This window comes from Eutrema salsugineum, unplaced genomic scaffold, assembly GCF_000478725.1.
Source record: "Eutrema salsugineum unplaced genomic scaffold, Eutsalg1_0 scaffold_17, whole genome shotgun sequence".
Classification (NCBI taxonomy): Eukaryota; Viridiplantae; Streptophyta; class Magnoliopsida; order Brassicales; family Brassicaceae; genus Eutrema; species Eutrema salsugineum.
The window spans coordinates 1,607,233-1,632,621 of NW_006256852.1; the positions used below are offsets into that span (position 1 = coordinate 1,607,233).

Consider the following 25,389-nt stretch of genomic DNA (forward strand, 5'->3'; position numbering starts at 1 on the left):
GGTGAGTTGTTTTGAGGATCCCGTTTGGATTCTTAATCCCGAGCTGGGAGGTAGTTTTGTAACGCGTCTTTTAGGTGATTCTGGAAAATTTTTAAGTGATAATGTCGAGGCAAATTTTTGCTGGCAATGCCGAGCCGTAGTTAACGACAAGGCGTTTTCGCTGTGTATGGTGCCGAGCCATGTAAACGACGAGGCGTTTTCTCTTTGCGTGGTGCCGAGCCGTGTAAACGACGAGGCATTTTCGCTTTGCATAGTGCCGAGCCGTAAGAACGACGAGGCGTTTTGTCTTTGTTAGCCAAGGATGATTTGGTAGTCTCATTGAATTTGCTATGGACCGGCGTTTCCGAGATGATGAGTATTTTGTCCGGGTTTTAAGAGTTTACTTCGGTTTTTGAGAAAGCAATGTAGTCTCGACTTATAATCTCGTGTGCGATAATAAACCGTGGTGACCTGATACGTTTTTGGTCTGATATTTGTATAGCGCGCTTAATTTTTATCCGTGGAGGATGTAACTTGCACCCTCGTCCTAGGAAATGTGGTAAAAGTCCGTTTAGAGAACTTTGTATTTGTTGCCCCGTTGTGGCCAGCAACGAGACGAGGCGTTCGGAGGCTTAGTTTGCCAAGCTGAAACTGAGGACCAATAAAGGTCCGAGGTAACTAGGTCATGATATCATGCCGAAGTGGTATGATCACTCGCCGAAGTGATGAGTGAAAGAATTTAAAAATCCGAGCTTGTTAAAATAAGTTATTGATTCAGAAAGAATGAGAAACTAGCCGAAGCGATAATGAACGAACTAGAAATCCAAGGTAAACATGAAATAAGTAGATGATTCAAAACGAACTGAAAATGGGCCGAAGTGGCGATGTTCCTAAGTGAGCAAGCCAAAATTGTAAAGTTAAAGGAAGTATGTGTATACGTACCCACTGTAACTTTGGCAACCCTTTGCAGGGCTGCCTACGTACGGATCAAGCCGTCCCGTAGTTCATGCTGGCCGTGTTGTAGCTTTAGTGATAATACTTCTTTAGATGCATTGCGTTCCATGATCTTGGAATCGCTTCGTCAGCTAGTGTCGCGAGTTCGTAGACTCCTGGACGAACCACTTTTGTAACCTTGTAAGGACCTTCCCAATTTGCCCCGAGCTTGCCTGTGTTCTTCTCGGCAGTGTTTTGGAAGACCTTTCGGAGGACGAGCTTCCCTGCTTTGAATCTTCGACTACGAACGTTTTTGTTGTAGTATCGCGTCGTTGCTTGTTGATAGTTCTGGATTCGAATTAAGGCTTGGTCGCGCTTTTCGTTGATTAGGTCGAGCTCATCTAGCATCATTAAGTGGTTCAAGCCCTCCTGTCCTGGTAGAAGTCTTCGTCGAATACCTGGGAAATCCACCTCGGGGGGAATTACGCACTCTATTCCGTAGAACAAAGCGAATGGAGTTTCCCCGGTGGCTCGGCACGGAGTTGTCCGATGAGACCAAAGGACTCCTTTGAGTTCGTCTGCCCACCGTCCTTTTTTGGCGTCGAGCCTCTTTTTCAGACCGTCGAGGATCGTCTTGTTGGCTGCTTCGGCTTGCTCGTTTCCTTGACGGTATCTTGGCGTAGATTTGCTTAGGCGGATTTTCCACTTCTCGCAGAAGGCTTCAAAGCGTGTTGAGATGAACTGGGATCCGTTGTTGGTGACTATCTCGTAGGGGACCCCGTGTCGGCAGATGATATTTTTCCAGACGAAGTGTTCGACTTGAACATCTTTTATGATTGCGTAGGAATCGGCTTCGACCCACTTGGAGAAGTAATCCGTGAGGACGAGCAGAAAACGCTTCTGCTTCGAGCGATGTAGAGGTCCGACGATGTTCATCGACCATCTCATGAACGGATAAGGTGACGAAATTGACGAGAGCAACTCCGTAGGTTGATGAATTGTTGGAGCGTGCCGCTGACACTTCTCGCACTTCGCCGTAAATTTCTCGCAGTCCTTACCAGAAGTAGCCGTGCCGTTTTATCTTGATTTGTGTGAGCCAAAACTCGCACAACCAGAAATTTGTTTAAGGAAAACTAAGGGATCGGAAACTTCTAGGGTTTATCGTCAAGAACAGTAAGATCGAAAGAAAGTTTTTCTTGCTGTAAAAGTGTTTAGCTCTTATCGCTTAGGGTTGCCAAAGTTACAGAATGAATTGTATACATTATCTATTTATACTAATTCTCCGAACCGCCTAGCCGAGAATCTCGGGAGAGATTTTCGGAATATTTCCTTAGCGTCTCGTGCGTCTCACCGCCTTTGTATTTCGCCTAGGGTTTTTATGGGCTTCGTCTCTCAAGGCCTTGGTTCAGCCCATCTGAACTTTTCCACGGCTCGGCCCATTTAACTTCTCCACGGCTCGGCCCACTTGCCATTTTAGTCGAGACATGATCTGGTCCACCTCACCGAGGCGCGGCTCGGCCCAAGCATGTTGGAGTGGGGCTCGGCCCATTTTTTACGATACGGCTCGGCCCATCTATCTTTCTTCACGGCTCTCCCACTTGGTGACCGCGGCTCTCCCACTTGTCTTGGTGAGCACGGCTCTCCCACTTGTCTTGGTGAGCACGGCTCTCCCACTTGGTGACCACGGCTCTCCCACTTGTCTTGGTGAGCACGGCTCGGCTACTTTGTCTTGGTGAGCACGGCTCGGCTACTTTGTCTTTCTTCCATACTTAGTCATTTTGAGATGGTTTTATCTGCTTGGGATGAAAACCGACTCCAACACCTTCAAACAAAGGAGTCAAGAGCTTATGTCAGCACTACATCTGGTACATCCAGGGCAGAGAAATGGTTCCACATTCGGTACATCCAGTGCAAGAGGCATCCAGGGCAGAGAAATGGTCAACACAACAAAAGATTCAAAAGCTATTCAGGTACATGCAACACAGAAAAGTGCTTCTAGTGTTGATGTCCGCAATGTAAGAGAACTTGCAAGGCACGGGAATGATGTCAGAGAATGGTCAACACAAGAACACTTGAACAAGTTGTGATTACTTGAAGTTTGTTTCAATATATTTTCATTGTGTATTATTGGCATTGTTTTGGTTTATTTTTTTTTTTTTATCTTTTCTTCCTGTCATTATTATTTATCCTTGAGATGTGTTGTTTGGCCTGTGTAAATTAACTTCGCATTAAAATGAGTTTTTTTTTTCTCTAATTAGTGTATTTTATGTTATTGGAGTTTATCTATTCAGCGGCCGGAAAATTGAAAACTGTCATAAAAAATATATATATCTATGAAGCTCTTTGTTTCAAAGTATCATCGTATTCTACTTGCATTCTCGTTTGATAAAAAATAAAATAAAAAGCATATGCCAAATCAGTTTGGATATTGATAAACTTATACATTACAATATACCATTAGAATATAATACAATCAATGTTATCAAATCTTAATAGAGAATCAAAACAATGCACTATAAAAACAGACTTGAATCCATTGTTGAATGGAAAAAAAACACTAGTCTTGTTTTCTGTTTTAAGTGTTTCCTTGATCAGCCTGATTAGTTTCTTTTTCTCCGGTTTCAGCCTACGGGTCCGATTCAATCCTGATAGTAAAGAAGAAAGAAGTTTCCCACTAAAGCATTCTAGTGATTTCTAATTGAATACTACATTTATGTCCACGCTTGTCTTTTTTAACTATGCTTTTGACTGAACTCATTAACATATAATTTTAATAGAAAAATCACTAAAAAGTTGTATGGAACTTGAATTATTGACATATTACCTAATAGATACTAAAAGTTCAATGTACTTTAGGAGACTTTAGGAATGGAAACGGTTTGAAATACATACTACTATAATAAATGTTTGCACAAGTGATGTACAAAATGGTTTTACATAAATCATGACGCTTGGCTCTTGTAAAATGCAAATATATTTGCAATGATCATTACGTTCCAATAAAAATGACTAAATGGATTTATATTGTCTAACGACAAGAACATATTGATTGAATGGATTTATATTGTCAACGACAAGAATATATTGCTCATTTTGAATGAGCAGACCAAAATGATTTTTTGTCGTATGTACGTTTTGCCCAACTTGATATGAAAATATTGACACAATTTATAGGAGGAGTGAAAACAAAAACAAAACTAAGGTCAATAACTTTCAGGAACATATTAAGACAATGAAATAATTTTCAAAAGATCTAAAGACAAACCAAAACATAATTGGCTATCTTCAAAAAGGTTCCTTTTTTCATCATTTTATCACAAAACATTAAATTTTTCCATGATTGTGAGTCTATCTTTGTCGCAATGACCGTGATCAAATACAAAATAGGATCAGAAGGTACTCAAGAAGAGCAATATGCATTTGATTCGACGGCATTTCTTAGTTTAAATGACATTGAACAAACTCTTTAGTTCTATCTTTAAATTTCCCTTAGAAAATTATGTATCTACAGTCTACATATCGTGAAATATATGAACTTGCTTCCTTTTTTTTTTATGGTAACGCCGATAATTGTAGGGGATGGATAGTTGTGGTATATTGGGTTTGGACAGAACCAGATTTGAGTTTTGGATAAGCTGCGAAGCAAAAGAAAAACATTGGCCGTTTTTCGTTACAACATGATTCTAAAATATAAAAAATAAAAACCATTTTGAAGTTCAATACTCGATGCTTATTTAAAGGGGTCATATTGAACTCAGTAGTAACAAAAAGCCAGTTGTTTTCTTTTTATTAAAAAACAAAACTAAAAACTGCGTGTGCGCAAACTCATGCTTAGACTCAGAATTAGTTAATTACTAGTTAACTTTCTCGCACCTTGTGCGGACTGATATAATTTTCCATTTGGTTGTTTGGAAATCTAATAGTACTAGGGATTCATTTGTTTTTTTATTCTATTGTTGAATATATTTATTTGTTAAATTTCCTTGCATTTTAATGTTTGAAAACATGATCATGAAAACAATATAAAAGTGAGTAAATAAAATATATAAGTATCTAAATAATTTAGTTTAAATAGTTTGAGATCTTTTGATCATTGTTCTACGTATTTTAGACGTAGTTTTTTAGTACCGTAAGAACTTATTCGATTTTGATTACTGTTTTATGTATTTTAGACATCACAAATATTATCATTTAATTAGACATTCTATTGATTGATTTTTTTTCGTTAAATTTAACTAAATATCGGTTTTATTGAATTTGAAAAACGATATTGACCATAAAGTGAAGTATTAAGCCATAATAATTTAGACCGATGTGATTTAAGTTATTTTTTTATTTAATACTTGTTTAGAAAAATATTAGTATATATTTACCTGATGACTCTATGAGTTTTTAACTAGAACGAAAAAGAAGGAATAAGTTAGACAAATTTGAAAGTTGTGAGAGAATTAGAGAAAAGTGGCTGATATTTATACTAAATCATAAGAAATCTAAAACCCTATAAACATAAGAAATTGTAAGCACTAACCTATCTATTATAATAATTAGCGATATTCTATTAGTTAGAGATGTTTTTTTGTTTTTTTTTTTAAACAAAATTCCATTAGTTAGATATATATATATATATATATATATATATATATTCTTTTTTTTACTTTTTTAATTAGATATATTTTTTTTAATTTTGATTTTTTTTTTTAGTTTTAAAACGATAGTCCATTACTTTTTAAAAAGATTCCATTTTTGGTTTCTTTTAACATTATTTGTTAGATTTTTTTCTAAATTTCGAAAACATAAGAAATAATAAACACTAACCTATATATTATAATTATCGAGAACACTAATCTAGATCTAATTTTTTAAAAATGGTTGATAGGCTTTATACACCATTCTATAAGATATATAGATTCCATTTTTTGTTTTTTTAAGTTTTTGTTAATTTGTTTTCTAAATTTTGGTTTTATATAATTTGAAAACGGTTTGATTGACTTTGGAATTAAGCATTAAATCATAATAATTTAGATTGATTTGTTTTAAGTTTTTTTTTACACATCATCAGATAGATAAGAACCAATAAAAAATGACACATAATTACAAAATGGAGTTAAATGGTCTTTTTGTAGCCGAAACTCATTCGGGAACTACACATAAGCGAAACGTTGTAAAACTTACTGTGAGCGCAACACATCAGCAAATCACTACACAAATAAGTATATAATAATAAATAGATGGTAATCTGATGCAAAACAAAAACAAAAATTCAATGATATGGTCTCTTTTTAAGTCCGCCCATACCATAACTTTTTCTTTCTGTTTAACTACTTTTTGGATTCTTATGGTCCCTTAAGTCTCTCCACTTCCAAGTCTCTCCACTTCCTCTGACCACTCTTTGTCCCTCCCTTTTATTTGGCTGGACATTTGGTATTAGGTTCGGTTCTCGATCTGGTCGGAATCTTTTGGGTATCGAGATTTTGTACCCAAATAGAAACTGATAGATTTTTGGTTTGGTTTCAGTTTAGTACCAATCTGTTCCTGATTGGTTCGGTTTCAAGATTTAAGAACCCATAAATATCCAAAAACATTATGATTTTAAATGGTTCAGATATTCTTAAGACTTGAAAACCCGAAATAGATCCAAAAACCCAAAAATATATCCAAAAACCTGAAATTATATCAAAAAATCTGAAAAATATACCCCAAAATCTAAAAAAATATACTCAAAAACTTGAAAATATAATCGAAAACCCGAAAATGTAACCGAAAACCCAAAAATTATATATATATATATATGAAATACCAAAAATATACTTAAAATCACGTAATATATTTAATATTTTTTAGATTTATAATTATATTTCGGATAATTTTGGATATCCGATCGGATATCGGTTCGGTTTGGATATTATCCGATACCCATGAGTATTAATGAGGAGGAACCATCAGGTATTTATAGGTTTCAGTTCGGATTCGGTATCTCTATTTTGGTTCGGCTCCAGTTCAGATATTCGGGTCCGAGTTTTTTTCCAGGCAGATATTTATGTTTTTTTTTCCTTGATAACTTTGGATCACATACATATGTACAGATTTGGTATACAATACAGCTACAAAAATACGATTGTTGAAAAGTTTTGCAATATGATGTAACATCTTGTTATGAAATTAATGTAACACTAATAAGTATGTTCATATTCTGTCATTGACTAAGTGAGATTTTTTGAGTTTTTTCAAACTTAAAAAGTCCAAAATATATACTCAATGTCACAATACAACTCATCAACTCTTTGACTTCTCAAAATCTCTACCCACACCTATTTTTCTCTCCTACCTCACCGACCAAATAATTAAAAAGATCCATCTCAAAAACATTGAAAAAATAATAAAAAAAAACAAATGTAGAAAGAAACAAGAAAAATAAAACAAAAAAACAAAGCCGTCCATTAGGGTTCAAAATAAAGTGGCAATATGGAAGAATTTCTAGAACGTCTACTACTCCCAAAAGAGAAGAAAGATCTCTTCACTCTGTGATTACTAACACTGCCACTACTACTGCAACATCGTCCTTCGTCTCCGACCACCAGAATTTCATGGTTTTTCCGGAAAATCGCCTCTTGAACTGCCATGTAAAGTTGTCGATCTGCAGACGAATCCATCGAGATTGATCTCCTGATGGGTTGAACACTACCAAACTGCTCGTCTTTGTCTCTTCTAATGTCAATATATTCGTCACCCATACTCGTGACCTTGTGAAGCTTTCTTCCTTTTCTCTGAAACCCACCTCGGTCAAGCTTCCTCGAAGATGGACTGATCGAATTTTGAGGGTTTTCAGTTAATACATGACCCGAATTTGACCTTTCTTGAACCACAAGTAACCTTCTGTCTCTCGGACTATCTTGATCACTACTGGTGCTATTATCATTCCCTAGACCTAGTTCAATTACCACATACTCATTCTCGCCTCTAACTACGGTGGTATCCGAGTCTAGAACTTGATTCTCCGGGGAAGAGCTTAGAGCAGAAACTCGATCCGGAGGGAAACTTACGTCACAAGAAACCCTAGTTCTACACAAAGGGCAATTGGCATTGTTCTGAAGCCAAATATCTATGCAATCGATGTGAAACAAATGATAACAATTTGGGATAATCCTCAGCTTCTCCTCTTCTTGAAACTCATTCAAACAAACAGAGCATTCTTGAGAGGTCTTCTCTAGTCCATCTTGTCTCTCCTTGAATTTGAAGATTGGGATTGCTCTAATGACGGATTCATCGAGACCTCGGTTCCTGAGCTCTGGAGAGTACACCATTAAAGGATCTTGCTCGTTGCGTCGCCGTCGAGATAAAGAGAATCTTCCAAGAATGTCGATTCTATGCCAGTTGAGACAGCATTTGATAACGAAAACATAATAGCTAACAAGTAAGAAAGCTGTAGCTAAGATTCCGATCACGGCAACGATTATGATCGGAAAATTCGTTCCCGCTGAGCTAGCACGGTGGATAATAGGCATTGGTGGTGGCGGCAGCGGCAGAGGAAAGGCCAGATCCCTGAGAGGGTTGTGACGGTTTGATAGATCCATTAACTATACGAATAAGCTCATCCTCTAATAGAGAAGAAAAGAGTAAACTTTGAAGATCTTGAGTTGTTAATTCGAAAATATTTGGGGAAAAAAATGATTGATAGTGAAACAGAGGATGAGAGAGAAGATCAAAATCGAAACTTTGACGTAATATTGAATCTAGTTTCTTCTAAGAGAGAGAGAGAGAGAGAGAGAGAGAGAGAGAGAGAGAGAGAGAGAGAGAGAAGAAGAAGAAGAAGAAGAAGAAGAAGAAGAAGAAGAAACAAAGATTGGAGTAAAATGAAAGTTCTGTGAGATTTCTAAGCTCTTTATATGATTATTTTAATTTTTTTCTTGATCAGAGTGACTCGTTTACTGTAATATGTTATATTGAATATAAAGTATTAACCATGATTGGTGGAAAAATTGAAAATTTGTTTGTTCATTTGTTTGTTTATGTACTAGTGGGAACCTTTTTATATAAGGAAAAAACCTGACACATATTCGCATTAGTTATGATTTATAATTTGTTTGCATTAATCATCATTATGTAATTTGATCTAACTTTTGGTGTTGGAGTTAATCTGATTTGATCTTCCGATAGAAAAAGTTCTCTAAGTAGATAAATGCGATGGGAATCATGATGATATGATCTGCTTTACTAAATGTATTATTCAATCGTAAAACCCATTTATGATTGTGATTTATGATCTAACCATGATTGTCGGTAGCAATTTATTTGTTGTAGTGAGGTCACTATTATTGTACCTTTCAATTTTCAAGTGAATCCCACGTACACAGAATTTTTTTTTTTTTTTGTAGTGGATGGAGTCTATATGCTTTCTCCGTATCCAATCTAAGCGGCGTTAATTATGAGATTGATGGGTTTTCTTTCATCTGATTAAATATTAATTTAGAATGGTTTACAATATATATAAAAGAGAAGCAATAACTAAAAACTCGAAAAACTTAATTCTTCAATTTCATAAAAATTGTTATTTTGACTATTTCACCTGTATGAAAAAACTTTAAAATTAGATTAATATATCCGATTTATTCAGAAATATTTAAATAAAAAGTTATTAGTTTAGGGTAAAAAGTAAATTTGTGAATTAGTTTTAAATGTTCTAATAAAATGTGAAACGATATATTTTTTGAAACAAAATGTTAACTCTAAAACGACGATCTCTATGAACAGAAGAAATATTAAATAGAGGATGATATTTAGCATTAATGCGACATAAGCTTGATGAAAGATTTTTTCGAAACTCTGATATTTGTAGCCTGTAGGCATTGTGCACAAAAAAATGGCTTGTAGGCATAGATTAATGATTGGAAACGTTAAAAGATAAAAGGGTTAGGATGACTTTTATAACACGTCCATTTCTAGTCAGCATCTAATTACAAATTCAATAACAGAAGAAAAAAAACAAAAAGTAAACTTTGCGCACATGCATTCCACCACGTCCATAAATATATATACAAATTACATAATAATACATACAAGTTATACACTTTTATTTCATATTGTTGGTTTAATTTTAACAATAAAAAATTGTTGGTTTAGAAAAGTAAATGACAATGGCTATGAAGTATGAACGATGACATGATAAATTTGATGTATGTTAAATATTATATAAATCAGCTGTTTTTTTTTTATAAAAAAAGAACGGTGACATGATACCGTGTGGAGCGGTGTGAATGTGTGATTAGACGGCACGATTTGCACGGTGACGAGTTGGCCTCAAATTTTTTTTTATGAATTGAGACGGTTATTTGTTTTTTCTTTAAAAGAAATTAATATTATCAAAATTAAATTACAAAATCATTCATTTAAAATCTTTTTTTTGCTACATGTATTCAAATGCTCAATCAATATCAGTTATCATTATCTTAACATTGGATACTATCTTTTAGAAAAACATATAGGACATTTTTGTTTTCCGTTTTATAAATTAAGGCAATGATGCAGTATTATGAAAATAACTCATATAACTTTCTTGGTGGGGTATAAAAAGGAAGACCATAAAATTGGCTAATTCTTGGGGGAGAAAAGCAAAGAAAAGTCAAATCTACCAAACGAGTCCAATCTTCGTTTCCTTTTTGATTCTCACCTTTTTCTATCTAATTTAACAGAAAAAGCAAATGAAAAAGAATATAGACCGACACTGTTTCCGTAGCCTGTCGTGTGGGTATGTTCTTATCACACAGCACCGATAATAAACCATTTTCTGCATAGGAATTCTTGTTTTTTTTTTTCGTTTCATACTAGTTACGGCTTGTCACAAAATAAAGTTTAACTTTTGCTTATATGACCCGGCAGAGGAATCTTAGGTTCGTTCGTTCCACATTAGATAAGGATTAGATGGATGTCCAAACTTGAAAGTAATCCAAATAAATTAGATTGCTCGTACATTAAAAAAGAACATTGCCCAAAAGAAATATCGAAAATAAAAATGTTTGTTTGTTTAATAGAGCTGAAAATATAAAACTATAAAAGTTTCATATGCATGTATATCAGTTATAAAATATTGATTCACGTCCCCAAACATAGTATTGTTTATATTTTTCTATATAAATTAGAAATTTTTTTTGTAGAGATGCAGAAGGAGTTTATGTAGACGAAAAGAGAGGTTGCCCAGATGAGATCTATAGTCAAACACACCTCAATTTATTGTAGTAGTGTCATGGTACAATGTTTTCCCGACCACATTCTAATCCAAACCGGAACTACAAAGACAAACCCAATTTTTCAATTCTTTTGAACTGTGATTTTCTATGATATTTATATGAGATTTTTGCTAAAAATAACCTAAAACTTTGACTTTGAATACAAAAGTAGATCCCTGAAAAAACATTTAGTAGAAATAACCTAAACGGGTAGTAAAAAGACTATTTAATCATTTATGAGTAAACAAAAAATAGATGTCCTAATTACCGTTTACACCCTAACAAAGTCTACTAAAGGAAGAAAGAAGTCTAATAGTAGACTTCTTTTTTCGAAATGAAGTCTACTAAATAATTAAATCTGGAAATTTGATTTTAAAATTTAGATAAAATTATTTTGGTATCAAATTTACATTTATAAATTCCGTAATTGTAACCCAAATATACATAAATTATTTTTTCATATTTCTAAATAGAAATTTATGTTTTTAAATTAAGTAGAAGAAAATTAATTATTTAGGTTTTAAAAGTTGTAGACTTCTATATTAAAGTCTGCTAAACCGAATAAAACCAAGATTTAATCCGAAATTGAGATTTAACCGAAATTGAACCACACTAAAAAAAAAAAAATTCTCTATCATATAAAATGTATTTTACTAAAGAGAAAACATTGTTGATAAGAAACCCTAGCGGTTTCACTCAAGCTGTAACAGGCGATTTCTTTGATGTCGCCGAATTCCTCTGGTATGCCGGAATGTTAGCTCGCCGGCGCAAAACGGTAACTCCTCACATGTCTTCTTTTCACCGCCGATGAAAACTCTCTCAAGATCTGTTTTTTTTTTGTAGATCTGCTTGCGGCCACAATCGTTGGGTTTGTTCATGACCCAGATTCTCCCCGAAGAACAAACACAGGTAAATCCATTACCTAAGAACTTTAAGAACGATTACTCTTCCTCTTCTCACTTCTCTTCAGCGTCTTCTTTTATCTCCTCTCCTCTACAAGTCTCTTCAAAGTTTCTTGGAAGTCTCTTGGGTTATCGGATAAAGTCTTTGTTGCTCTTCGAGATTCTGGGTTCGATCGACCATCTCTTACTCAGGTAAAGTTTTCAAATTTCGAGTGTTTGACAGAGAATTTGTGAACTATTTGTTGATTGTGAAATAATGTGTCGATTTTGCTGTTTTTTTTTTGAAGTTTTGGATTTTAAAGTTTTTGATAAATTTTGTATCTTGAAGTTTTGAGAAATTGGTTTGGTTCTCAAATGTTTTATCGTGAATCTGAGAGCTTGGTGAAGCACTTGTTGATTGTGAAATGATGTGTTAATCTCTGATTTTGTGAAATTTTGGATTTTTAAGTTTTGAGAAATTTGGATTTTGAAGTTTTGAGGAATTGGTTTGGTTCCCAAATGTTTTATTGTGAATCTGGAGACTGATTCTTTTTACCGCCTAAAGTACCTATCTTTACCTCTGTAGGGACTATCGTAGATAAGTTTGGTGAGGAGATGGCTCCTTATGCTTTTGGATTATGCCAAAAATCTGGTAAGAAAATGGGCTATCTCATGTGTCTAGTTCTCTTTGATGGCAAGATATGTCTTTGTTTAGACGAAAATATTTGTGTAATAGTAACTAAATTATGTTGTCTTGTAGTAAGTTCCAACGATCTATAGTTTACACTAGTTTCTTCTTTTCTTTTTCTTTTTTCTGTGTGCAGCTTGTTGATTTGGGAGGAATGCTACAATGAGACTGCATCGACGAGCTTCCTCGAAGAGGTTCCAGACTCGGCACTGATACCCAAGGGAATGAGAAATTGAAGACATTGAATCTTAACAGAAGAATGAAGTTTAGTTATTCTTCACTGATGTAAGTCATGACCTGATGTTAGTCATGATCAGTCATGACCTGATGTTAGTCATGATCAGTCATGACCTGATGTTAGTCGTGATCACTGTATAAAGAAAATAATAGTTTTGAACATTTGTAATGGTCATAAAGTGTAATGGTCATATTAGTTTTGTGGTTATCAATTGTAATGGTCATAAACTCGATCTGTATATAGTTTTAAGTGTAATGGTGATACTATTTTATACAGGATGTTTCATTTTTCTTGTTATAGTCTTTAAGCAGAAAACATTTTTAAAAATCAGTCACAATTCAAATACAAGTTAAAAGGCCAGACACAATTCACAAGAGTGAAGAAAGATAAACACAAGAGTGAGTTTGAGAATAGGATAAAAACAAGATGAGAATAGGATAAAAACAAGACTGAAGAAGAATACAAAAGCACTGCACAAAAGACAAGTTTTTTTTTCATTCTCAATTGAAATATTCTCTATAAGAAAACATTAAAAACACAAAAAATCATATTAGCAAATGTAATTACGAACCACATTATGATAAACACATAAGTAACAAACACGCAGACTTCTAGTGCAGACTTCTCGTACAGACTTCTCGTGCAGACTTCATCCGTATACTGTAGAGAAGTCTACTTTTACAAGCTAACTAGCTTATAAATCAAAAAATTTAATTCTAGAATAAATATCGATTTAAATCAAATGAAAATCACTGGGTAGTTCAACTACTTGCTAACAAACATGTCAAAACCTAAAAATTAAAAAACAACATTATAACTATTTTAGAAAAGTGTTTTTAAAATAAATACAAATAGTAGACTTCCCATTTAGACTTCAATAGCAGACTGCTGCAGAAGTCTACTTTGATGAGCTAAGTAGCTTAAAAATCAAAAATTATGATTCCGCAATAAATATCAAATGAAATGAAATGAAATTCACTGGATAGTTCAATCACTTACTAACAAACATTTATAATCAAAAAATTTGAAAAAATACTTTATAAATTTGCCTAAAAACGCGTTTGTTAAAAAAATGCAATAAGTAGACTTCTACAACAGACTTCAAACGTAAACTGGAGGAGAAGTCTCTTTTGATGAGCTAAGTAACTTAAAAATCAAAAATTCTGATTCCACAAAAAATATCAAATGAAATGAAATAAAATTCACTGGATAGTTCACTCACTTACTAACAAACATTTTTAATCGAAAAAATTGAAAAAATACTTTATAAATTTGTCTAAAAACGTGTTTGTTAAAAAAAAATGCAATAAGTAGACTTCTACAACAGACTTCAAACGTAGACTGGAGGAGAAGTCTACTTTTTCCCATGAGAAGTCTGCGAAAGAAGTCTACGTAAAAACAGGTTATTTTTGCAATTGACCAAACCGTTGACTTTTTCTTCAGTAGACTTCAAAAGTAGACTTCCGACCAAAAAGATTACTTTAGCATTTGACCGAGCCATTGACTAACAAAGTAGACTTCTATAGTAGACTTCAAGTAAGAGTAGACTTCTCTGACAGTCTACTTTTGAAGTCTACTTTTGTAATAGAAGTCTACAGGAAAAAATATGTTATTTTTGCAATTGAATTTTTTGAGTAGACTTCACTGTGAAGTCTACTCAAAAATAGATTCCTTCTAAGTTTGACCGAAAAATATAAGTAGACTTCCCAAAGAAGTCTACAGGTTTTAGACTTCTTTGGGAAGTCTACTGAAGTTTTTCGAAATTTTTTGAAATTTTTATTTTTTAAAAAACTTTAGTCAAACACTAAAATGACCTATACGTTTTTGGTCAAACTACAAAAATAACTTAAACGTAGACTTCTTATGCAGACGTAAACAGTAGACTTCATAAGGAAGTTTATATTAAAAAGTCAAAATATGGTCAACTACAAAAATAACCTCTTTTCTTTCGTAGACTTCTTATGCCTTCAAACGAAGTCTACTAGGTTTTTTTGTTTTCAAAAGATATTGAGTAGACTTCTCGTGCAGTTTAATGAAGTCTACTTTTAAAAAGTCAATTGCAAAAATAACCTTATGTTGACTAGTAGACTTCTAAATGAAGTCTACTTTCGCGATACATATATAGATATTACCAAAATTGAAGTGTATCATTACCTATATCGGTTTTGAGTTTGTTTTTAGGTCTCTCATGCACCCCACAACTCTGAATTTGACCAAAGAAAAACAATCCAGGTCTTGATTAAGTTGAAATCCCCAAAAATGCATAACTTTTGACATTGTAACTCAGCCTAGAAATTTTAGAGAAGAAATTAGGAAAGAATATAAAAGGTTATGAGTGTATGAGCTTTCATATTAACTTATTACAGCTTTAAAATTGGTTGAGAAGCATTTATTCTATTTTTTGGGTTGTTCATGGTGGTTGAAGGTATTGAGGAAGATGACATTATTGTAATAAAAAAGGTTTTAGGATGTTCAAGGAGACTTTAGTCAATATTTAAAAAAATCGAAATAATGAGTCTATAATGGCATTTTCGTTAATATATTGAGTGAGAAGGATAGAATTGTGACAAAATGGCTAAAGTTGGAAAGAGAAAAAAAAAGAGGTTAGTTTGGCGTTTGACTTTAACATTCAGGTTAAATATAAAATTCTCCTTATTTATATTAATTATTCCACAGTTTCATTTACTTCTTCGTTTGCAAATCTTTAAAACTTCAGATTTTGGATTTACATATTGATTGATGTTTACTATAATTTTGTTATAACTGTTTTATTATTATTTTTTGCATTATATATTTAAATTTAATATATATTTCAAAAACTATTTAAAAAAAATTAAGAAGTGTTTGAATCAAAAGCCTAAGAATTTCCTGACAAATTTTGAAAATATTTTATTATAAACAATTTATCTCTTTTCTCGAAAGTTTTCTAGTTATTGGCGTTGGCGATGGATTTCTTACACACAACGCTGCTGTTAGATAATTTTGACAAAAAAGTCATCGAAACTTTATCTGAGTTTACTCAAGAAATAGGACTAATATTATTGTCTTTAAATGCTTCATATTCCTAAAACTTTATGATAATCTTTTTCTATGATTTTCCGATGACATATTCTGTCAATAACTTTTAAAGAAATTTTCATAAAAAAATGTTTTCTCGAAATGCTGCTTTCAAACGATTTTGTGTTTCTTAAAAGTCTAGCCTCTGACAATATTACAACGAGACTAGCCGTCGGTATATCTGTAATTTCTTGTAGTGATCATATAATGATGTTTTATACAAATATTCCATCTATATTATTTTTTTCTCTCTCTGTTCCTCAAAGATAAATTTTTAGCATTTTTTCTTGTTTCTTAAAAGAGAAATGTTTTTACGTTTTCAATACTTTGTATTATATCAAATTTTAGTTTTCAAAAAATATTTACTGAAATTATTATTGATTTAAAATCATAGGAAATTGTTTAGTCTCAAAAAATTATGCGTTTATGTTTGAACATTAATATACTTTTTAATATGTGTGAAAATTCTTTTAAAAACAATATCTCTAAAGAGCAGAGGAGTAGTATTTATGTTTCAGTTTATGGTAATTGGCAGCTTTCCTTTTCATTTTGGACTACAATTGGCGTATAGCTTACAGGTGTCTTTTGGGCATTTTAATTGAACGTATTGGTCATATACTCACAATTAATAGGACGCACTAGAGACCAAATATGTCATAGATTCAATTCTAATTTCCAAAAAGGTCTCTCGCATAGTCGCATGACTCCTTCACACGGTCAAAGAAATGCGCAGAAGAAGCTTCTCCAAAAAGTAGGATAAGCAGTGTCGACAGTCGACTAGTTCTGAATTAGGACATAAAATAAGCAAATTTTCTGCAAACTTATGTACTGTCAGAGAGCACATAATAAATTACTTACACGTAGACAATGAAATTAAATCCTAGCTTTGAATTGGCAACCTATAATGGGATTTAGATTTTTAACAATATTCATTAATGTTTATCCAAAAAGCTAGAAAATGGGAAATCTTGAAATGAGTTTATTGACTGAGTTGAAATTGTACCAGTCGTTGCATGTTAATACAAGAGAACGTTTCAAAACAACTGATGATTTGGAGCTAAAGCGTAAGTTGAATTGGGCTTAATAGCTGACGTGGATGAGCCTAGAGACGAGTCAAAGAAGCGATAGCTGAGCTGGACAAACATCTTGAGAAAGATTTTGTTTGAGTGGCGCATCTGGTTAGCGATGAAGATCTTATTGATAATCATGATGAAAAAAGTTTATGTGTTGTGTTTAGGGGTGGGCACGACATGGAATTTTAGTGAACCCGGCCCGGATCTGAACTAGCGGCCGAGCTTGAAAAAAAATTACAGGGATCAGTTTTAATTTATAATTTAATATGAACAAATTTTACAAAGATCATTTAGATAAATTATCAATATTTTATCTAATTTTTTCATAAAAATACAAGTATATATAAAAAAAATTTGGATTCACCTGGGTCAATTGACCCCCTCCCAGCATACTCCCTCCACCACTGATCTGGACCCAAAAATCTATTATCTGATCTGAAACTCTCAATATCTGCATTATTTGGAAAATAATATTATTAAAAATTTAAAATAATCAGTTAAATTTAAATATTAATAAATAAATTGAAAGTATATATATATATATTTATCAAATCATATTTACTAATAAAAGTTGAAGCTAAATGTCTCTAAGGATATCCACATAAGATTAAAAAGAATAATTTTATTGTTCCACATCAATATTCTAAAATTAAGAAATTTTCCAAAAATTAATATTATTGTAAATAAAATATATATAAAATAATAAAGAAATTATGTATTAAATTTCTATTAACAACAAAAAACTAAAATAATATTAAATTTAATTTTTTTAAACAAAATACAAATTTACTTAGATATAAAATAATATGCAATCAATTAAGGAAAGAAAGTAAATTTTTAAAATTATTTTTCAGTTTTCTTATAAAACTGATATAAAAAATGAAATTGAAGATGATGAAAAATCTTATTTTTTTTAATTAGAAAAGAAACATATACTAATTTTTTCGTGTCAATACTATTTGTATTAAATAATAATTGATTATTTTGTTATTGTTTTTAGTTATCTTTTTATTATATTAGCCTAAAAGCATTAGAAAAATTTAAAAATATTTATACAAGTTGAAATTATAAAACAAATTAAAATAATATTTACTATAACATAAAGAAACAACTTATATATTAATATGTGTATTGGTGGTTTAAACATAATTTAAGGGTAACAATGAGTTTGAGAAATCTATTTTAATATATACCCAAAAAAAAATTTCTTTCTTTCAATAAAGGGTAATTAAATACTATCAAGTACAATTTATACTCATTAAAACAGTAAAATAGAAGAAATTTTTTGCCCTTCTTGGTTGTCAATAAAAAATCATTTAGAAGTTATCACACACAATATGTTACTCGACAAAAGGTTTGGTATTTACCAATTTAAGATAAAATTGACTAAAATTTATATCAAATTCATCGATTTTTGTGATTTGAAATTAGTTTTAAATTTTATTTTATATTTATTTACTGAAATATATGAAAACAAAAATTATGTATATTAGTTCATTTTTTAATTTAGAATAAATCAGAAATTTGTATCGACTAAACTAGTTAAGGAAAGAGAATAATTTTTAATTTTATCATTTTTGTCCATAAAAAGCATACATAACAAAAATGCAACTGATGAAAAAAGCTTATTTTTTTAATAAGTGATGTATAGTACTGTATTTAAGTCTTAATACTAACTAAATACTACTTCCTCTGTTCAAAATTATTTGTTGTTTAAGGTTTTTCACACAGATTAATGATACATTTAATTTTTTTCTACACTAAAAACATTATTTATAATTCATTTAAATATCATTCAGCTAATAAGAAAACAATCTGCAGAATATAAAAAAATTAAAAACAATAAAAATTCATTAAATTTTACATTGAAAAATGAAAACATCAAATAATTCTGAACAAAAAAAATCTCCTAAAACATCAAATAATTCTTAACAGAGGGAGTATTTAATTACTTTGTTTAGGTTGATTTTGGTATACAAAATGTTAAGCGTTCAACAAAATAATATATTTTTTAAAAGATACATATATAAATACAAACAAAATTGTTGAAACCTCAAAATCTATATATAATTTTGAGATTAAAACAGAATTATTTTTGATAAATTTTATTCTAATAAATTAACATCAAAATAAATATAACTGCTTAAATATGATTTTTATCAATATGATAGCATTAAAAAAATTACCCATGTATAGAATGGATGTAAAATTTAGTTATCTTATTATATAAAAGAGAATGATTGAAACGTAGTAACTCGCAAGATGATGACACGTGTCAAATAAAACGATCAGATTTTTACACATGTTTAATTAAATAATTTAACTAGATTTATATTTTGACAAATCTTAATTTCAAAAAAGAAATAAAAAATCATAATTTTTTTTAAAAGATGAAAACGTGAAAAAGATAAAAACGTTTATAATTAAATTAAAATTATAGTTAATTTTAAAGGTGGTTCCTATCTTAAAAGGTAAATAAAAAAGGATAAAAATGTATAATTAAATTAGAGTTAAATTTTAATTTCAAAGTTGGTTCTTATCCTAAAAGGTAAAAAAAAAAATTTAAAAAGGATAAAAAAGTTTTTAATTCAGTTAGAATTATATTTTGACAAATCGTAATTTTAAAAAAGGAAATACAAAAAGTATATATTTTTGATAAAGGATAAAAACGTGAAAAAGAAATCAAACATATTAAATTCAATTAAGATATGAAAAAAAGAACTTTAGTTCCTAAAACTAAGATTATTAAAAAAAAAAATTAAAAAGGTCATACAATTCTAAAAGGAAAAGGAATTCTAATTTCTTACCACTATAAAACATGTTTGATAGCTTCTCAAATTCACAACCAAAATTCTCAAATTCTCACCACTATTTCTTAGGCATCATCGTATAATTCTTGGTTAGACATCAACATTTTTTTTTACATCTTCTTAACAATATAAATAACAATATAACTAAAATTCTCACTACTATTTCTTAGGCATCAGCGTATCATTCTTGGTTAGGCATCATCATCTTTTTGCTACGTCTTCTTAACTATATTTTCTCTGTTGGATGCATTGCTATAAAAATTATCTAGGGCTACGTAATAATTTAATAATTTTATATCTAAACTATTTTTTATATTGTTTTCAGGAATATCAAATATCAAAAAAAAAAAAACAATGAGTGCTGAAATTCTAAACAACAACAGGGAATATTTGACATTGGATCAGTTAAACAGAAAACGCTCCTACCGTCGTACTGTAGTTCGTCTAATCAGAAAGTGGGAGGCAAAAAATCTGAAAAGAAACAATGAGCTCATAGGAATTAATTTCCTATTACTTGATGAGAGGGTTAGTTTTATTGTTCAATTAAAAAATATGTTTTTCTAATTTTAAAACTTATTATCTAACTTTAATCCATTTTTTTCTATAGAATAATACTATTCAAGGTACTGTACACCATTCTCTTCTGGAAAAGTTTGCAGATCAATTGTGTGAAGGAAATCTTATTGAAATTTGCAATTTCAATTTGCAAGACTGCAATAAGAACTACAAAATTTCTGATCATAAATTTATGATTAGATTAACTGAGAGAACAAAAATAGCCTCTGTAGGACAACAATTTTGTCAAATAGCTCATGAAAAGTTTCGACTTAAAAATTACGAGGATTTGGCTAAACTGAAAGATACATCTGAGGATTTATACGGTACATTCTTGATTTTTTAAATTTAAATTTTTAAATTTTATAGATTTATATGTGTATTTGATTTTTTCATAATGTAGATGTAATCGGCTATATCAAAAATATGGACAAAGCAGATGTTCGTAGTCAAACAACAGTCAACCTAAGAAGGGTTACTCTGACTATATTGTTAGAAGGGTAAGTTTTTTTTTATTTAGATTACACTCTTATAATACTTTTAACGACAACTATTGTTTTGTGTTTGTCTCTTATTTGTTCGTCTTTTTAAATGAATTAACAGTGGAACAGAAATACCAGCAACAATATGGGCAGAACAAGCAGAGCAGTTGGAAGATAAATATCGTGGGATGGAAAGTGATAACATTGTTCTCATCATGACAAGTGTTTTGATTAAGACGTATCAAGGTGCAATTTGTCTGTCAGCATCTTCTGGAACCAAATTCTATTTGAATCATGATTTTGATTCTGTTACTGCGTTTCGAAAAAGGTATATTTGTTGTTTTTTTTTAGTTTCAAAATTACTAATTTGTTGATACTCAATTTATTTAACTAATTATAATCATTGTATCTCTTTAGCTTCAAATACGATGGAGGGTGTATTGTTAGTTTAGGCGACATGACTGAATAACAATCAATTGATAATAAAGATTGTGAAGCCCAACATTCAATTAATGATCTTTGGGATTTTATCTCATCTGATGTCCCTCAGGTAATGCAACTACATTCAATTGATAATTTATTGCATATCTTATTAAATCTTAGTGATACTAAGATAATTCTGAAATATTTTCAACCTTATTAATTGCAGGATAAAAAATTTGTTTGCAAGGCAACTATTACCGAGATTGTGTCACGTAAAGGTTGGAATTACATATCCTGTTCAAGTTGCTCAACAAAGTTAAGTCAGGATCATCACTTTCTTGCCAAAAATGTGGTAAATCACAAGCCGTAGGATTGCTGAGGTATTATTGACAGTATTATTATGATATTTAAAGTTTTACTATCATTAAGTTTTGTAGATACTAACCCATTATTTATCTTCCAGTTTCAGAATTGAAGTAATAGTAGACGATGGAGAAGATTCTGCAACTTTTGTCATATTTGATGAAGATGGTGCTAAAATCACTGGAACAACGGCAGAATCCGTAAGAATGATACATTATGCACATATATTATATTTATATTGATTTAAATTTTATCTAATAGTTGAACTAATTTTGATACAGATCAAAAGAAACTCCAGCGAACAAGAATTGTGACAGATTCCCAGAAGTGTACAATCTATCGTAGGTGAAACTTATTTATTCGAAATAAAAATTAAGAAAAAAGATTTTGAAGGATCATATCAGAGTTTCACAGTATCAAAGATTCTCAACCACATAAAGGTACATATAAAATATGCCAACTTTTGCTTGCGTTATTATATTAAGAATATATTAATTAACTTACCATTTGTTTTCTTGGTCGTTTGTCTTCAATTCTTCAGCCAATTTCGAACGACAAGAATTGTGAAAGCAATCACGAAGAGCAGGAAGAACCAACTGGCAATCTCAAGAAAAAACCACGAATTGAAGTCTGAATCTTATTATATAAGATTTTTTTCCACCTCTTTTTAAAGAATAAGCTGTTAGTTTTTTTTTTTATTTTTTTGGTCAAGTTTGTTAGGTTGCTTTTAAATTTTTTAATCTTATCTTATTATAAACACATAAAGTTATACTATAGTTTTGGTTTCTATTTTTTCACCTTTTATCCTTTAATTATGTTTCTTGATTATAGATAGAGGGAATATGGACATATTACTCTGATTTTGATTGCTCATTACGCCCCACGTGTATAACAAATACTTTCCATACAATCTGAAATTTTGATACAAAAAACAGAGTAATTACCCAAGCATTATAATTATACCTGACTCATCAATTGCAGTTTGCAAAATCTGATGGTTAATTTGGATAAAGAAGTCAAATCTAACAATTAATAATTACATAAACTAAAGCAATTAAAAAAACGAAAGTGCTAATATAGTTACTTTAAAAAATATTTACAACATTAAAAAAGGGTAAAAATAACATAGAAATTCAAATGATGAAACATCCAAGCTGCAAGTAGACCAAGACTTGCTCTTGCAAAACGATGAAAACTCTGAAGAACACATTGCAAAGAGTACATATCCAGATTTCCATGCTTTCTTTAAAGACAAGAATTATCTAATTGAACGTGCAATTCTTACTCCTAGAAACGAGACGGTAGATAAAGTGAATAACTACATGCTATCTTGCCTAGAAGGAGAAGCAAAGGAATATTTGAGTTCTGATAGTATCGGAGATGACAAAGAAGAAGTGGCGAATCAACATATTCTTTACCCTACAGAGTTTTTAAACACTCTGAAATTCTCAGGTATTCCAAACCACCAACTAACTCTGAAGATAAATGCACCAATCATGTTACTAAGGAATTTAAATCAAAGAGAGGGGCTTTGCAATGGGACAAGATTAATAGTAACTCGCATGGGCACAAGGATTATCGAAGCGGAGATACTAACTGGAGATCAAGTAGGGGAAAAGGTTCTTATTCCTAGGTTAATTCTAACACCAACAGATGCAAGATGGCCTTTCAAACTAAGAAGATGTCTATTCCCTGTGCGAGTTTGCTATGCAATGACTATCAACAAAAGCCAAGGTCAAAGCTTGAACAAAGTTGGTCTATATTTACCAAATCAAGTTTTTTCTCACGGGCAACTATACGTTGCGTTATCAAGAGTGACAACAACTGCTGGACTCAAAATTCTTAATGTTGGAACAAACAAATATGACAATGATATCTTAGATAACATTGTATACCAAGAAATTTTCAACAACATATGAAATTTTAACAATTAGTTTAGTTCGTTCAAAATAAAAATATAAGTCACTTAATTGAGTTTAGAAGCTTACTTTCATTGGATTCTCTTTACTTCTTCTGCTCTACCAAATATGAAGCGAATCAAATCTTCTCTGTTTACTCTCTCTCTCTCTCTCTCTCTCTCTCTCTCTCTCTCTCTCTCTCTCTCTCTCTCTCTCTCTCTCTCTCTCTCTCTCTCTCTCTCTCTCTTTCTCTGCCTTCTTCATTTGCATCATCATCACTATCAGCGATTGCCCATCTATATGCAATCTCTCAGTACTTCGAAAACTCTTAACTCCGACAACATCGATGTCTCCGCCGTTTTAGTATTGCGCCTTACTCTTTTTAATACTGCCCAATTATATTGTTTATTAATGATTTGGACTACTTTCAATTATTGGGCTTATTAAAAAAAAGACTTCCCCAACTAGAAAAAACCATAACAGCTGTATTTGTTTTTAATTTTTACTTGCTTTCTAAGAACTATATTGGTCCTTATTTAACTCAAAACATTAAAAATATTAAAAAACATTGGTCCTTATAAGAACTATATTTAACGTATCTAGCCATAATTTAAATTCAGATATTAAAAATATAGAATATTAAAAAAAATAGGTATGAGAAACACAGAGAGATTTAATAAGCCAGAATAATAATATTTGAAACAAATATTTAAAATTCAAACAGAAATTATTAATGAATTAAACCCGTGCAACGCACGGGTCCTAATCTAGTTATACATAAAGACGGATCCATAATGTTTAGTTATTCGATATCTGTAGATATCCTATGTTTTGATCAAATTAGACTAGATCTTGGATCAGATCAGAATAATATTTCTCAAACCCTATTTGTATTTTTCGCCGCCGTGAAAGGAAAAGAGGTCATCGAGAAAAAAGAATCATATGGGTTGGGCCTACTGAAGTCAAAAGTGGAGTTGATAGCAATATGGGTTTTAATCAAATGTTTTTGTTAGGCGTGTGTGATCTAGAACAGTCATGTTTGGCCTCACGTTTACAATCAGTGAAACGATGGAACGGAGCTATGCAGCGTAACAAGGATAGATCATCAACGATAAAGATATTTAAATAAAAGGTTTGAGTTGTTAAAGTAAACTGAAGAAGCTCTTTAGCCAAAAAAACCGAAGAAGCTGAGGACCTAAGCAGGCTCGATTTGGGCCGGCGCTGGACGTAAGCTTTAGCGATGAAAATAGGGAGCTTCCATTGCTAAAAATAATTCAAACCAAAATTTACATAAAAACTATAAAAAGTTTCAAAAACTAGAAATAAATAAATAAAGAAAAATTGCAATGAACAATAGTTTTCTGAGAATAAATTGCAAGAATAAATTTTTATTTATTTATTTATGTACAAAAACACAATACACCTTCAACTACCCAACCTTATACCATCCATTTTAAACCATAACAACCTAAATTTTTTCTTATCTGACACACTTTACTTTTTAGTATCTTTTAACTTTTTGAAACTGATATTTTATTTCTGATTTTCATATTCAGCATTTTAAATTTTAAAATCAATTCCATCATTTCCAAAAGTTCTCCTTATATCCTAATTTATCTGTCGAAATTAAAGAGCCTTTTTTACTTTCTCGACATGTATCAAAAACATGATTCTTTAAACATTGATTTGGTTAAAACTTGATCCACTTAGCCAGAGTCTCATTCCCCATCTACGCTATCCGTCGAGCCTGAATCTTCATTGTCTTCACCGTCGAGCCGCCGTGCTCCAT

The 25,389-nt window shown here is 31.4% G+C and overlaps 1 protein-coding gene across 1 annotated transcript; it reads right to left on the bottom strand.

The window, feature by feature from the left end:
* Positions 1-7,131: 7,131 nt before the first annotated feature.
* LOC18020532 (RING-H2 finger protein ATL16) lies at positions 7,132-8,630 on the bottom strand. The gene has a single exon (XM_006403176.2). It carries the CDS (start codon positions 8,481-8,483, stop codon positions 7,350-7,352), a length of 1,134 nt encoding a protein of 377 aa, XP_006403239.1. The 5' UTR covers positions 8,484-8,630; the 3' UTR covers positions 7,132-7,349.
* Between the last annotated feature and the right edge of the window lie 16,759 nt (positions 8,631-25,389).

Excerpts from the sequence above, each read along its gene's own strand:
- LOC18020532 (XM_006403176.2), bottom strand. The coding sequence starts at position 8,483 with ATGGATCTATCAAACCGTCACAACCCTCTCAGGGATCTGGCCTTTCCT.